Raw genomic sequence first — 16,387 nt, 5'->3', positions numbered from 1 at the left:
TAACCGAGAAAATGTCATGAGGCCAACGTATATATCTTTCATAAAACAACGTGCAAACGCACATTTAATTTTTCAATTACTTTTTCATTTTAAAGATGGATTATTTAGCACGTAGAACTAACCTCCGACGGGAATTTCGAGGGAAGTCGTTGCCCGCAGGAACTTTAATTTTCAACTCTAGGCATATCTCCTCCGTAATTATGCATCGAATTAAAATGCCACTGAAAAGAGCGGCGCAGCGTCAAATTAATATTTTAATAACTCGCATTCTCCCCGAGACTTTTATTCGCAAACAGTCCTCGATTCTTAGTCTTTGAAGAATTGATTCTGAAAGAATCCGCTATTAACGCGTCGGCTGTCGTCAATAATGCACCGCCGATGATACGTTCGACTAATGTGAAGTAAACTTAAAGAGATATCTATGGATCGGTGTTTAATGGACATTATCTTGATTCGTGCCTCCCCGAGAAAGATAAAGCATATCTCGCCTCTGAATTCGTGTTAAAATTCGGGGCGAGTCTGGAACTCCCTGTACATCGGCGCCGACGCAAAATTGAAACGTACCCGCCGGCGGAAAAAGCGTCTCCTTTGTTCCCCTGCTGTACATTCTCATCCACGCGCACACAGACAGGCGCGTCTACCAAATGCGAACGTACACCTATAATCTCGCGTGGCCCGAGACCACTGCACGCACAATACGACGCACTGTTCGACACGCACCGGCCGTCTCGTCCACGTACAAACCGGACCGTGAAAACATGTTAGGAAACTCGCCTCCCCTCTTCCCCCTACAGCATGTTCCAGAAGCCATTGACAATTCTCTCGCGTATGGATTTCTCGGTTAATTTCTTATTGATCTCAGCCTAACGAAAACTTCATTAGACAGACAGTTTTTGTTTTTCTCCTAAATCCCCCACGTCGTCTACGAAAAATATGTCTGCTGTTGATTATCTCGATCGACAATGTCGAAGCCGAAATTAGGCCGAGTCAAGCATCGGAGCGGAAAACGAATCCGCTTAAAAAGAAGAAAAAAACGCGTATTTGCGCATTTGAGGGATGTCTCTCCGTCGATCGCGCATGTTCCGATGCGAAATCGAAAACAGGTGTTGTATTTCTTCTCTCTCCTCCGCAAATTCGCATCATGCACCTTGGGTCGCCATCATTCCGCGCATATATGTCCCTCGTGAGTAATTTCCACGCGCGTAATTCATACTCGGCCGAATTGTCGCGTAGCAGATGGCGGGTGTCTCGCTGCCCTGGAAATTATCTCTGACGGCCGGCTTAGACGGGATCCAAACACCGTCCGGTCGAAGAACATGTATTCGGGATTTCCAAACGGTGTTGCAACTCCCAGCGCCGGCGGATTTAATTCCACGAGGGGCGGACGCGCGCGAATATCCTTCTGATCGGTGACGTTAATTCCGATGGTGCGGACTGCAGTGTGCGATATCGCGGCGTATCTTGCTTCATTTCACCGTTTTCATATAATTTACGCCTCACGAGGAGCGTCCCACGACTCGCGACTTTAGTTCCAACATGGCGGACTGTCTCATAAATTCTAAGTCGAGTTTTCCCGTGTATCGGTATGCACCGAGGAAGATACGGCGACGACTTTGATGAAAGTATCGGGCAATTTTACAGCATAATTCTTTACACAGTGTGGCTTGCGCGTCGTGGAAACTTTGATAAAAGTGTCGGGGTGATAATGTCGAGGGAGGGCACGTCGAAGAGGTAATTTTTCCATGCATCGTTGCAAAGAGCCGTCAGAAATTTATCCCGCGGCGTTATTGATTATCACTTGTCGCTATCGAGAGAAATATTTTCACCTGACAGAATCGACCGTGAGTTTCGCCTAGACGACGACGACGACGACGAGAGCTCTCGTATTCCGCGCAGCGACCGATCGAGTATGCGAGGCTCGTCCGCACTTGCGTCCGCGCGTCACCGGAAGTTGCGGCGGTCCCTCACAAAAGCCCTCTTTGCTCCCTCACGGCTCTCTTTCTTCTCTTTCTCTCTCTCTCTCTCTCTCCCCCCCCCCCCCCTCTCTCTCTCTCTCTCTCTCTCTCTCTCTTTCCTCTTCGTCTTTGACGCGAATGACACCCCGCCAATGACACGGCAATAGCGACGGTTCAAGGACAGTACACGACGACGACGACGATGAAGAAGAAGAAGAAGAAGAAGCGTCGGGGCCGCCAGTCGCCGGACGGGCGCGCCGTGAACTTCTTTTCTTCCTGCACAATTCCCTCTCTCCTTGGCCCCCCCGACCTTCCTTCTCACCGGTGCATCTCCCCGCGATGTCGTCGCATTTCTTCTAGTCTCCTCGCCTCCGCCGTGGCGTCATGTGTCGCCACGACGGCGACGACGGCGAAAGTCAATTACGTGAGAACCGCACGCATGCACTCTTCCTCGCCTCAGGTACGCGCTCGGTGGCGCGTCGCGAATCGCGAATTCTCGACTTGAGAGAACGGAGTTGCTAGCGAATCAAGAGAAAGAGGGACTTATTATTGATTCCTCGTCGGTCTCTGCCAGTCTGCTCGCGAGCTTTTTGCAACGCAACGAAGTTAACAATGTCCACGTTACGTCGTGATGACGTGCTCGTAAGGAATGAATGCGTTGCAGGTTGACTGAGGGTTTTCTTCGTGCGTTTGTGATGTCTCTCCGGTCGAGAGACCGGGAGAACGCTACCTGAGAAGGCTACCCGAGGGATTTCGGAATGGTATATCGCGTCGAAAGAATGCATCACGGTATTAGGATGGATTGTTTGAGACGGGACAGGTAAAGGCGAACAGACGCCTTTCTCAGGAAAGTAGATAATATCGTCGTGAATGTAAACGCGTGTACGATCGCGAGAGGATGAAACAGTGCCTATTAATAGTGTAAATTCCTACATGCTGCGCTCGCTTCTATTATAGTTATCGCATTATCTCGTTGCGAGAAAACCCCCAGTCGTTCGCTCGATGTCCCGCGCATGACACGTGCCAGCCGAACGATGTTACACGTTTTCGTACTCAACTTGTCGCACTTGGGTCTTATTTTTGCTAAATTCCAAGTACAAAGTCTCAGGCGTCTGATTGGAGTTACAAGAAGGAGAGGATGTACCTTTAAAACCATCACGACCAAAAATATTCCAATTCTTATCAATGATAAAGCGCAGTTCTGCCATGATAAAGCCATGAGAAGAAAAGTGAAATATTTTAATAAAAGATATTTATACAACAGTCAGTGTCGATAAAATAAAATTTAATTTAATCATTTAATTAGTTAATTAATTATTAAATTATTGATAGCATCGTCCAGAATCAGATTGGAAACCTATGATAACCCTCAGTTTTCTCCCCTAAAGAATTATTATATATTATCTTCCTCCGAAGATTTCCTTTGGACGGAAGTCGCGTAGAAAGCCTGCCTAGCTCTTCCTACAAGCGTCACCCAATCTCGTTATATCTCTTTTTGGGCGCGTCCCGCGCAGCAACCGGCTTTCGCCGTCGTGGACGTAAACGGGCGCGTCCTCCGTGATGCACTTTGCGCTCCGGAATACCGGAAAGACATCAAGCTGTGTTGGCCGCGAGAGACTGTGCCGTGAGAAGATGTAACTCGGTCAAATTTCACGCGGATAAGCCCGTGAATATTTCACTTTGTGCGGCGCGTGCGTCGAAGCTCGTCGGAGTGAGCAACATGCGCGCACGGAAGCTCCATCGAGCACCTCTCGCCTACTTGACACCGGCAACCCCCATGGGCAATATTTGCCATGGGGGCGTTATCGATCGCGCGACTCTCTCTCTGTTTCCACGGTTTCGAGGCAGCCCTTAGGCGAGCCCTCTTACAGCCTGCCGCTCTTACATCTCGCGCATGCAGGGGATCATTCAGCGTCGTTTCCTCCTCAACAGCGCGCTCTACAACGGCCGAATTCGCTTCTCCTCGTGGCATTTCGCCACTCTCGTGAAATCGTCGCAGCAATCACGAGAGAGGCGCTGGAAGGGCCATGGTCGTTTTTTTTTCTTTCCGCCTTTTCTCCACTCCCTTTTCTTTTTACCCTAAAATTGTAACATCCTTCAAGATGTTGATAAATGAGTAAATAATAATCGACACAAGTGGATTGTTTGCGATAAGCAGCAAATACTTTGCAAACGCTTGACGTTCGACGTGACCGTTATTATCGTTCTTTCCGTTAATTATACTCGTTCCGGGAAATGTGCAGATGGAAAGAGCGATATCCAACGAGAAATATCTTTCAGACATATAAGTGATACTTAGCCAGATTACCGAACTAAGCTCGACGCAGGAAGAGGATACGTTCCTCTTGCTTGCGCGAAGCGCAGCTGCAAGCGATAAATGCGGCAGCGTTCTTACGGCGCCGGATATACTTATCGTTGGCGTAACACAACCCGATCGCGAGCAGCGAGGATCGATTTTATGTTATGTCATTGCGTTGCATCGTAAACGACGCTCGTCCGAGCGACAATGGATGGAGAAGTGGGGGTGGAAAGAATGCTTCCGAAAACAATGGGTTCGCCGCGTGTCGCTGCCAAGAGAGAGAGAGAGAGAGAGAGAGAGAGAGAGAGAGAAATCCCGAAGGCATCGAGTAAAATAAAAGAACGGCGAAACGCGGAGACGACGAGGATTCCTTCCGCTTCCAAGACTGCGCGTCTCCGCGGTGCCGCGGATAAAGCCGCAAAAATCCCTCTCGGCGATTTCTTATTTTTCTCATAAGCGTTCCGGGACAAAACATCGTCGCCGGCGCGTGCTAACCGTCGTTCCCGTGCGCTGCTATTGTCCGATATGAGATCGCTCGCGGCGTCATCGAGCGCGTTATCGACGCGCGGCCGATTCCGGCTGTTACGTTACCGTATTTTCCAATGTGCGCCCGCGAGTCTCGAATCTCCCTACGTCGGATGAGAGAGAAATCCTCGTGCGTGACGCGATCCAATTAACGAGAAATCGACCTCACTTGCGGCTCACGGTCAAACGACCACGTGTCACGGAGAGACGTGGCTTTTCTGCTCGGCACGAACATCCGATAAATCGTGCGGGACACGCCCAGAAAACACAGTGATCCCCATCCTTCGTGCATCGGGATTTGCACGACGGCGTTGAGGCGCCGCTTTGACGGACGCGTCGTGTGCATTCGTGCGATATCATCGCGTACGTAACCGTGCGTTATCATCGTCGCGAACGAGAGTTCGCAGCCTCGGACGGAAGTGCGGACTTGACTGCGGACGTAAAATTTCGCGCAGAAAATTCTCCCATTTTCGCTTCTCTCTCAAATGAGAGAGACATAGAGATTCCGAGAACTGGGCGTCTGCTTCTCGCAGGAAACATCAGGAGATCGCAAGAGCTCGTCGGATTGTTGACGAGCTCTTTTATCAACTTAGAGAGTCGAGTCATCTTCTCGCGGAGTCATTTATCCGAAAGACGACGGAGAGGATAATAGGTAAACAGATAATTCGAACATTAAACGTGGAAAATCACAAACGAGCTCTCCGAACGAATCTCACTCGCACGGGCAAATTGGCAGCCGCCCTTTCGCGGCGGTTTGTTCAAACGGAATGATTACTTTCAATTTGGCCGTTGAGCCGGACATGCTCGTGTTCCCTTTTATGCGGGAATTCAATAGTTGTCCACCGGCCCTCGCGAGCGTGACATCAAATCCTCAGGTGCTAGGGCCGCCGGCGTTGTGAATCGGCTCTAAGCCTAAACAAACCTCTCTATCCGTTCAATGGCGCGTCGTGAGTGAATTGAGGCGGCCTATCTCGCCCTAGGGAAATATAGGCGCCCTACATCACGTGTCCGTCCTAATCACCTGGATTCATATCTATAATTGAATTCTACGTTCCACGTGTAGATCGGGCACACCGCGGATGAGCTCGAGCGACTTTATTAATGCAGCACCGCTCATTCGGCTGGAAAGAGCGAGGAGGAGAGCGTCGGCTCAAGCAGAGAATTACGCTTGAAGCCTGCGATCGTCATAAATTTCCCGCGAGGATAAACTCCGGTTAAAACGCGTCTGTTTCTTTTTTATGCGAAGATTGCGGAGAACAATTTGCGAAGTGGCGTTTTAGTCGCGGTGTGAGTTTGCAGGTGGCGCGATTTGATGACTCCCTTAATAAGTAATCATCCGTAATTTCCTCGCGACGACCCCGCGAGATTAGACTTCAATTCGACTTAGATTAGATCCAAATTGCTCAAAGATTGCGAAAAGTGATATTCGAGGCAACATTTTATCGTCCCGCGACTTTGTGGGTAGCGCAGACTGTTGGTCCGCTCATAAAAGCAATCAGCCGCAATTTCGACGCGACACTTTCGGGAGATTAGACGCGAATACTCGCGACGCCGATAGCCGATAAATTGGCGAGGCCTAACGAATTCGTATTGTTACTTTCACTGATTCTCGTTTCTCTTCCCGTCGCGTCGTTCGCCTGCACGACGCCACCCGGCGGATGCATTATCGAGATGAAAGTTTCCTCCTTACCCCCACGGGATATTAACTCTGATAAATGGTCCCCCAGGATCACGCGCACCCATAAATGTCTTCTCGTTTGTTGCACCGCGTTGCAACAATGCCTGCCGCATAAGGCTCTCGAGGAAATGACCAGCTCGGCCTTCAAAGCTACCTGTTAGATTGTATGAGAGAGAGTCGTCATCGTCGTCGTCGTCGTCGTCGTCGTCGTCGTCGTCGTCGTCGTCGTCGTCGTTGTCGTCGTTTAGTTGGGAACCTGAACGAGAGAAAGAAACGCGGTGGGCATCGCGTCGTCGGCAGACGGGGTGTTCCAAAGCGCCCGTCGCCGTCGCCGCCGCCGCCGTTGTCTCGTCTAGCCAGAAAATGTATATCTCTTTCGGACCATTGACCTCGACGTGTCTCAGCACGTGGAGGCTCAACGGCATGAAAACCGCGAGACGGATCTTTTCCGCTCCGCACGACTTCATTCTCTACTATCAACGCGTCGTCCGCTTTTCCGACGAGTTCACCGGATAAGGCAAGTCGCGCGCGAGCGGCTGGCTGCCCGTGACTTGCTATTCACGCTGTCACGTCAAGCACGAGAGAACTTTTATTTCGTCTTCGAGAGCGATTCGCAGTCGAGCCCTCTCCCAACGCGGTATCTCGCGTTTTAAATTGCTCTGTCTTTCACCCTGTCAGCCGCAGATCGTGGCTCCTATCATCGCAAAGTTTGGAGATGCCTATTGTGTGTGTGTGTGTGTGTGTTCTAGACGTCGCGCCTTTCCTCTTCCCCTCCTTCCCTCTCGCTGGATAAACATTCTTACAGCTGCAGATATGCGATTTCGAGTGATATGTTCTCGGCAAAACTCTGATTCTGATCCGTGGAAACTTTGGAGCTCTGCGCGATACTTGGAAGCCAAGCGCGAGAAAAACACTGCGCAGAGAGAAGGATGCACCGCTCAGCGGTGTCGCGAGCAGATCTGACCGTTCGCCGATCTAGATAGACTGAATCCCAGGCTGGGTAGATGGTAGAACTCTCTGTTTGCCCAAACTGCCACGCCCTTTATCAGCAAACAATGTCAGTGTGTGCGCGTCACGCGAATCGTGCGTATCGATCCTCGGCGGCAGGACCTCGACCTTGGTCCTTGAAATGTTGCCGGTGCGTCGACCTCGTCTGCGTCTGAAACGTCGTGCACAGAGGCAGAGGCAACGGCACGAAGGGCACGGCCGGTCTTACCGCTGATCTCTCCGTGCGGCCGCGGGCTCCAAGCCCGTTAGAGAAGCGGAAGCGCAGATGTATTTGCAATCGTCGTACGCACGCTTCCGCCGATTTTTATCGGCCGCTGCCGCTCGCGTGTGGATTCGGAGCCGGCGTGAATAGCTCGCAAGCTCGTCTGGCCGATCGATATACGACGGCGGGCAGATAAGATCTCTCGACGTGTCGAAAATCGTGGCGAGGAGCTAAAGGCGGGGCGCGGCGATTCGAGAGAGCGACGACTGCGCCGCCCCCTTGTTGATCAGGTCGGTCGGCTTTGTATTACGAAGTACAACTGTATTTCGATTATGCGCCCGTTAAATCATCGCTCATGCCGCCGCATGCCGCACGTTATCTCCATATTATCAAGCGGCAACGCGGATGTCCGACGAACAGTTCGATGAATCCTCCGAAGATCTCGAAGAGGGGACGATTGAGAAGTGGAGAGCACGAATCGTTATGTGATTCTTTGTACATTTTTGATAAACTAACGGGAAAGATCGCGTGTGCAATTGTTTTTTTTTTTTTTTATTTTTCGTAGAACGCGCGGCTTACGTGCGATTAGCTAGGCGGACGTTTGCTGCTCTAAGATTACGGTAAAATAAAATACGATGGAAACACATCGAAGATGGGTGAAATGGATCGCTTCGGTCCGCATCGTGGTGCACGAGTGGTGCTCGTCGACGACGGGGAAACGCGCACTTTTCCGTCGATCTCCTGCGCTCCAATGAGCCGCCCATTCAAAGACGAGAGTCACGGTGCGACGCTTTGATTCGACTTGACTTCACTTGGCTCTCGTGCTTTCACCGTTGCAATTTTCTTCTCTCTCGCCAAGGGGTCGATCAAACGGGGGAGAGGGAGAGGGAGCCGTTCCCTATCGGGGGTGCAGGTCTTTGAACCCGTGAATTATAACGCGCGATATATCGCGACGTATCACGACTATCATAATGGAGCACCGCAATATGCCAGTCTGCATACGCGACACTCCGCCACAGAATTTTGTCACTTTGCACAAAGAGGAACTCTCAGCGCCCGCCGAGTGCAATATCGCGTGGGAGTCACCGTCGAGGGGTCGCTGAGGGGTTCCAACCCCGTCTTGGTCGGACGAATCAACGTCCTGGCGCCGCGACCACTCGATCGACCGACGATTCCACGATGCTGAACTTGCGTGCATCGAAACAGGATATCGATACTTGGAGTTTCTCGGAAACCTGCTTCTTCGTCAGTGAAAGCATGTCGTTTACTTTTACATGATCGCCGTTTATCATGATTGCTGATGTCTGATAATAACGAGTCGAAACGATCGGGGTTTCTCTACTCAGCCTTTCGAACGTGCCGAGGCTCTTCATTAACCCTTAATTCGATTCATCGTGGTGTCAATTAAATTAAATTATAGACGATTTTTATATTATTTAAGAAAGCCAAATTTTCCCCTTGATCCCTGGAGGATCTCCAAGGATCGCCGAGAGAGAGAGAGAGAGAGAGAGAGTAAAGTCTCACGATATTTGATTTTGCAAGTAATTAGAATTGCGCGCACATAAAAGAAGCAGCAAGACTCAAGCCGAGTGCACATGGACTCTGATGGTATGACCGAAGGTTAAAATATTGACCTGCGTTTATCGGTGGCGAAGTATCTCGACGCTGCGGAGATACCCACCCTATCCGCACCTAGACTTCCACCCTCGTCGGCTCGTTCCTGTTTCAATGCATTTGGTTCACGAAGAATGTAGGAAACGAGATCGATTAACGAAGTTACGCTCGTCAAGGCACGCCCTCGGGTTATAGCCGCGCAAATTGCCACGATCTCCGACAAATGAAGACGAATTGTGCCTTACGCCACGATGGACTACAGGCGCGACTTGTGTTGCTCCGATTCAACTATCTCGTGTAGAACAACTAGAACTCGAGATCAAATATCGCTGTATTAAACTTATACAAAACCACTTACATAATGCACCGAGATAGAAGAAGAAGAAGAAGAAGAAGAAGATGAATTTTTCTTTCCTTTTCTCTCAAACCGACTTTGTCAGCCATTTAATTGGCTTAATATCGTCGAACAGTCCTGAAGAGAACGCGAAATAACGAACCTCGGTCGAGTGGACCTTATTCTCGATTGCTCTCGAGGAAATCGCGTATCCTGTTGACGCAACGCTTGTCAATTTCCGTCGATCAGCATTCATGGATTCGTCGGAATCTAATTTTCTCCCCAGCACGGATTGGGGTTCGTTTGGAAAATTTCCGTGAATTAATCTGCTTCCACGCCGTCCCTCTCGGTGATTCGACGATGCGTGGGAGGAATAAGAGGGATTATATTAGACATCTTTCACAAGACATCTGTTGTATCGTCACGATCGCTTCATCTCCGTGTCCCGCATTTAATAAGATCGAGGCGGGCTTATCGAAACTTTGAGAACTCTTTATCGTCTTACACCCCGGAACTATTTAAATTTTAAATGTACACATGTGGAACGTCTCAGTGGCTGTACTTTTCATCGCAGGTAGTAGGGAACGTATCCAGAAGAAAATTAATGTAAGAAGAGGAGATTGCATCTCATAAGCTATTATCGAAATCTTAATGCGTGCATCGAGTGTTTGCCGAGGAAAAATACATCTCGTAGTTGCAAAATCCGCAAAACTCAAGCAGAACGTGGCGACATCATCGCCGATGCACGTAATTGCATCACACTCAACTTTACGCTCGATTTGACAAATTTGCCGACGTTTTATTCGCAAGGAGAGTGCAACAACTGTTCCGTAATCGTCGACCGGCGGACCCTGTGCTATTTTTTTCCCGGGCGTGCTCGCGAGACTCTCTTTCTCTTTCTTTCTCCCTCTCTTTCTCTTTCTTTCTCCCTCTCTTTCTCTCTCTCTCTCTCTCTCTCTCTCTCTCTCTCTCTCCTCGCTCGCGATGCCGACTGTTATTGATCAGGAAGATGCTTAGAAGCCGGGAGCAGCTGAACTACCCTTGTCCTTTTCCTGCGTTCTAAGTCTGTGCGCGCACGTGGCAGTCGCGCCCCATTCATAACAACCCCCCAGCGGCACCCTAAGACCACCCTAACCGGGGCAGCACAGCTGTTGCCATGGGAGACATATCGGTACCTTATTAAGACAGTTCGATAGCGCCGCTCCTTTAACGAGTTTTATCGGCCCCAATCGCAGCGGAGAGGGCCGCACTTTTTTCTACGACACTTTTGAGCGCGGCCGACTGTTCTAACGAGAATGCAGAACTTTGATGTCGAGCGACGACGGCGGGTCTTAATTGCGAATTACCTTTTAGCAACGCATGGCCTGTTTCGGCCTCTTTCTTTGCCTCCCTTCCTTGTGCCTGACAAGTGTGTGCGCGTTTGTGACGACCTTCTAGTTTCCAGCGGAACGCGACATCACCCGGAGCTATTCTTTGCTCCTCTCCTTCTTAATAAACGGGAATCACCGTCGTCGTCGTGCAACTTTGGCCTTTAGCACGTCGTAAAAGTGAGCATCTCTATTTTCTGTTGCAGACCTTTCGAAGAATCGCTTCAGTGAGTTACCGGAGGAAGTCACCGAGTTTCCGTTCCTCGAGAAGCTGCACCTCTATCATAATGCCATAAGAATAATCCCGGAAACCGTCGTAATGCTCCAATCTCTCAACTACCTCGATCTTAGGTTAGTACATGCGTATCTACGTTAGCATAGGTGATATAATATCACAATCATGCATATCCACGTCCTGTACATTGTGGCGCATATAATAGCAGCGATAACACTGCACGTCATGTTAGAAGGACGCACGCTGCTCTACACAGTCCGCAATTGAAAATCTAAACCTCTAAATAAAACAGAACAGTATCTTGAAAGAAAAATGAACAGTAATCGAAAAGCGATCGAAAGTCCGCGCTTGGACAAGCTCGTGTTTGTTTCAGAGAAAGATTAAGTTTGATGTTGGGCGCAAAGTGTGTTTCGAAAATTTAGTTCATGTTGTAACAATCGCGACACTTGCATCATTTGCTGTCGCTCGATGCGTTATTAATTCATCGAGCACTCTGGTTTTAAGCTACTCATTTAAACGGGATGAATGGATCCTCGGGAAACGCGGTGCGTTTAAAGACGATAATATCTTGTGATCCGCAGTCGAAACCAATTGACGTCGCTACCTCGGGAGATATGCAGGCTACCCCTTCAGACCTTGCTAGTCGCGCACAACAGATTAGCATCTCTGCCGGACGAGCTGGGCAGGATGACAGCATTGGCAGAACTGGACGCAGGTTGCAACGAAATCACGAACCTTCCACCACGAATGGGCGACCTTGCGCAGCTCCGGTCTCTAGACCTGAGGAGCAACTTGCTGGTGCACCTGCCTATAGGTAGAGCCGTCTTCTTAATGCGACCGACAGACGTGTAGATAAATATCACGATCTCACGGGGTTTCTCTCTCTCTCTCTTTCTCTCTCTTTCTCTCTCTCTCTCTCTCTCTCTCTCTCTCTCTCTCTCTCTCTCTCTCTCTCTCTCTCTCTCTCTCTCTCTCTCTCTCTGACCGCGTGTCGGTTCGCGATTGATCTGCACGGGGAGATGTCGCTTTGGGTCTCCTTCTTTCTCGCGAAAAACCTGTTCACTACTTAAGAGTAACTTCAAGCGAGTAAGTTCCAAGAAAGTCGGCCGCGTGCATATTTCGCATAATACGAGCAAGTCGGTAAAGAGCGTGAGATTCGCGAGGGAACATTTCGAATATCAATGTCCACGAAGGAGAGGCAAGCGCGTGGAGGCGCGTCAGAAGCGAGAGAGAGAGAGATGCTCTCGGGTCGGATTGTTGAGAAAAGTGTTGTCGCATTTTTGCACAGAACTGACGTACCTGAGGCTCGTGAAGCTGGATATTAGCGGCAATCGAATATCTGTGCTTCCAAATGAGATGAGGAAGATGAAGAGCCTGGTGGATTTCAGACTGTCCGACAATCCGCTGACCTCGCCGCCTGCCTCGGTGAGCATATCCTTAGCAGCATCGATTCGCCCCTTTCAACTGATAAGTTCGCACATCCGCCTTTTCCGCCATTAACACACGCTCTCCTACGCTTTGCCGGTCCGGCGGATTTTAATAAGCGCCGTGTTAGTACGTGATATTACTCCATCCGTCGATGGCCGTCTCGTTTCCTTTATGCGCAGTCCTCCTACGTCCTACGGAATTGATTGCGCGAGAGTCCGGTGCCTTTCGCTTCGTAACTTTATACTTTATCGAACCCTCGAATCGATAACTCGCCGCTCGAAGACGTTCGACGCCGCTGCGTCGCCGCGCCGATGGATATATGGAAACGTCGAATATAGAAACAATGTCTGCGTATCGCTGACTACAGGAGAACAAAGGAACATGATATTCGCGTTTCTTTGCTTCTCAGTTATACTCTCGCGAACACTTTGGACCGGTATTCCGCGTTAATTTCCGCGAGATTTTTTATTATTAACAAATAAAATTCTGATTATACGGTGTCGGCTCGCATGACTTGCACAAGGACGCGGGCGTGAACGCATATAAATGAAGAGAGTCGCGGACTTGTCCTACCTGTCGTCGAACGCTTCAAAGTTGCCGGTGACGCAGCCTCGGGGTCACCGCTCGGCGGGTTCGTTTCGTTTCGTCGTCGAGGAGGAGAATCGGTCTCGAAGCGGGGAGACCACACTATCGATCACTCCGACGCATTAGCGAAGGTCGTGCCCTAAGCTCCCCCTCTCTGCCGGTGATTTCAGCTATGCATTCGCGGGCGAACGCACATCTTCAAGTACTTGGAGAGGCAGGCTGCGAAGCACGAGAGGGCCAGAGGCGGTCGGGCCAGGCGGACGCCTCTGGATACGAGGGGTCACGCGACGCTGGACACGAGGCCCCACCGACGTCACAACGTCGACAGCGGCTACAGCACCAGCGACGGCGTCGACAAGCGTTGGTCCCAAGAAATCCATAGCGCGGTTAGTTTCGCCGTCGTCGCTCTCCTGGCCTTACCGCTATCGCTCCATCTCTTGCACTTGCTCTACAGCTACCTCCTCGCTAGGCTGCTCGGCGAGCCATCCGCGAGCCTCTGATCCGAGTCCAAAGTGTAGATATAGCCCGTGCGAATGAGTCGTAGCGCGCGAACGCCTCTACTTCTTCTTTCATTTCCGGAGGGAGCTTCGAAAGAGTTTTACATATCGGACCTACCGTGGGAAAAGAGAAGGTGGCGGAGAGGAAAATGGAAAGTGCCGGAGGAAGCGCTGGAAATGAAGGAAGAGATTGTTAGCGTTTGTTGTTTGTGCTTACGCACACATATATATATATATATATATATGGCTGAAATATTTATTATCTCGGTGTATTTATAAGGGATAATATATACATGAAGGAATATGGGAGACGGTAGAGTATTTGCACGGAAACGTAGAAAATGCTTTAGCTGAGCGTCCTTCCTCGGGACATACGCTGTACATATATTGCCACGGAGCTTCTTCGTCGCTTCGTTTTCGCTCGTATGGTTGGTATTCGGAATCTCCTTGAGAGTCGTCGAGTGTGTACATATGTTTTTTATGTACGAATTCTCTGCAAATTTCTGTACGAAGAAAAACGCCCATTGTCTCGGAGTAACGAAGCACGAGCGTTCTCTCTCGCATTTGATCTTCTAATAATAATAATAATAGCAATAATAATCAATGATGATGACTGTACGAGAAAAAAGTGCACGAATAAAATGATTGCGAATATATATGCGAGACGCAGTCGCCAGTCGCGGTTCTATATATGCCTCCTGTTGGCCATCGTTTGCGCGCAGGTGCACGACGGCGAGGTTCGCGGCTTGTGGCGGCAGGAATGTTCACCGCTCTCGATAACGCTGCCGCACGAGGTAGGCGTGAACGGATCCTGCAGCGGCACGTCGACACCCAGCACGATTTCACCCGGGGAGCACACGTCCCTGGAGGATGAGTTGGGCAAGGTAGGCCGATACGTAACACTTCGCTGAGGAAAATCTTCGCCGGCAATCGACATTCCGATCGTTTCGTGGCACACAGGAGGAAGAGAGAATGAAAGATGAGACGGTAGAGATCGAGCTCTTCGGGAATAACGAGGCGTTCGTTTTCGTTTTAATTCCCTCTCTCATCGGCGTGTGTAATTTGCCCCGTTGGTCACGTTTTCCATGTGAACAGAGATTCACCGCGTTTTTGTCAGATTTAAAAGCCCTGCCGTAGCAGCTAATGCCGTAGGCTTAACAAAGAGGTAGACGCTCGGCAGGTCGCGCGGGAATGAAAAAGTCGATTACTAAGCCTTTAAGCCCCGGCACGTTTGCGCGATTGAATTTTCGTGAGAGTAGTTTGGAGAGAAGGTTTGACGAGCTCCGCTGTGCACAGAGAGACAAAACGTAGGATAGACGTGGATTCGGATTAACAATTGCGGGGAGATAAATTCCGTGAACTATTGTCAAGCGTTTTTCGCGCGAATTCGTGGTTTTTAGAGCTCGATCTGGAGCAAACAAATCAAGCTTTGAAACGTACCGCGGAGTCTAAACACCACGGTATGACACGGTCGCTATATTTAGCTGTCGAATAGATTTCAAGTCGCGAGCCACGGCGAGTCGTCGTTGGCTGTCGCTCAAATCTCGTTAAGGCCTTGACCCAATGAAACATCATGTTAACGATGTTTCCAAATTATGAATACGCGACGCATCGGCACCGACGCGCCGACAGCTGCGCATATCAGCGTGAACCCGTGAAGTCTCGCCGCGATTTTACCATCTTGTTACTCGCAGAGCTGCACAGGTCGATTCGTCATCGACAAGAATATCTTTTCCATGCAAATTAAATTTCAGAGAAATAACAAAACATTCTTGCGATTTAGGAACGTGTCGAGTATATACATCGTTATCTCGGGTGTAACTTACATTTTCAAAGGAAACGATCAGCTTTTACAAATATAATTTAATTTTAAGTCGAAGTTTAGTGCTTGAAATTAAGCCAGATTTTAGAACTAGATTAAAGTGAAATGTTTTTTTTACGACAGTCAAGTATCCGGCGAAAATCCTAAAGACCAAAGTTCACGAGTTCACGCGAAACGCTCACTTTTGCAGGCGATGATACTGCACGATCAGCTGGAAAAGAGGAGACTGGAGAGGAGCGCCTCGGAGAACGGAGCGGACATAAGAAGACCGATGATCTCTGGCCTTCATCACACATCGATTACACCGCCGGGGTGAGTGACGAAGCCGCTCGTCTACGACGAGCTCGGGTGGGTCAATCACCCGTCGGGTTGTGCGCTTTCCCTCGAAATAAACGTACGAACTTACGAATGAACGAACGCGTCCCCTCGATGTTTTTCCATTGATATTGTGATACGGATTATCACTCACACTGTGGTGCGGAAAATATACATACACACATACATACGTAACACCTATACGTACATTTGCATGCGTGCATGTGCATTATCGTGGCTGGCAATCCTTTTTTTACAGCCATCTGGAGTCCACACATCTGAATCAGTCGCAGCAGATATCGTCCGCGCAAGCGGTACACCCACTACAGACTCCCGCGGCGAATCTCGTCACGCTGGTGAATGGAGACGATAAGAGGCCGTTGAATCACATACAGACGTACAGGTAACTCCGCTTTGCGCCGTGTGACCGACGAGAGTTCTCGTCTCCCCTGAGTTTGTCTCACGTCTCGCCGCGTTTGCGTTACCCACGTTGTTTGTTCATCCAAGCCGCACCTGAATCCTC

General features: G+C 49.8%; 1 protein-coding gene across 2 annotated transcripts in view; it reads left to right on the top strand.

The window, feature by feature from the left end:
• Lrch (Leucine-rich-repeats and calponin homology domain protein) overlaps positions 1-16,387 on the top strand; it is a 51,874-nt gene that overhangs the window by 19,997 nt on the left and 15,490 nt on the right. For both annotated transcript variants that reach the window (XM_025300544.1, XM_019844228.2), the window contains exons 2-8: positions 11,189-11,333; positions 11,799-12,031; positions 12,506-12,642; positions 13,401-13,616; positions 14,450-14,611; positions 15,740-15,861; positions 16,124-16,267. In XM_025300544.1, the coding sequence (XP_025156329.1) occupies positions 11,189-11,333; positions 11,799-12,031; positions 12,506-12,642; positions 13,401-13,616; positions 14,450-14,611; positions 15,740-15,861; positions 16,124-16,267 (1,159 nt within the window). The remainder of the gene's footprint in view (positions 1-11,188; positions 11,334-11,798; positions 12,032-12,505; positions 12,643-13,400; positions 13,617-14,449; positions 14,612-15,739; positions 15,862-16,123; positions 16,268-16,387) is intronic.

This window comes from Harpegnathos saltator, unplaced genomic scaffold (assembly GCF_003227715.2).
Source record: "Harpegnathos saltator strain DR-91 unplaced genomic scaffold, Hsal_v8.6 scaffold374, whole genome shotgun sequence".
NCBI classification, from domain to species: domain Eukaryota; kingdom Metazoa; phylum Arthropoda; class Insecta; order Hymenoptera; family Formicidae; genus Harpegnathos; species Harpegnathos saltator.
The sequence above is the reverse complement of the archived record's forward strand: the minus strand, read 5'-3'. Positions and strand labels throughout refer to the sequence as shown.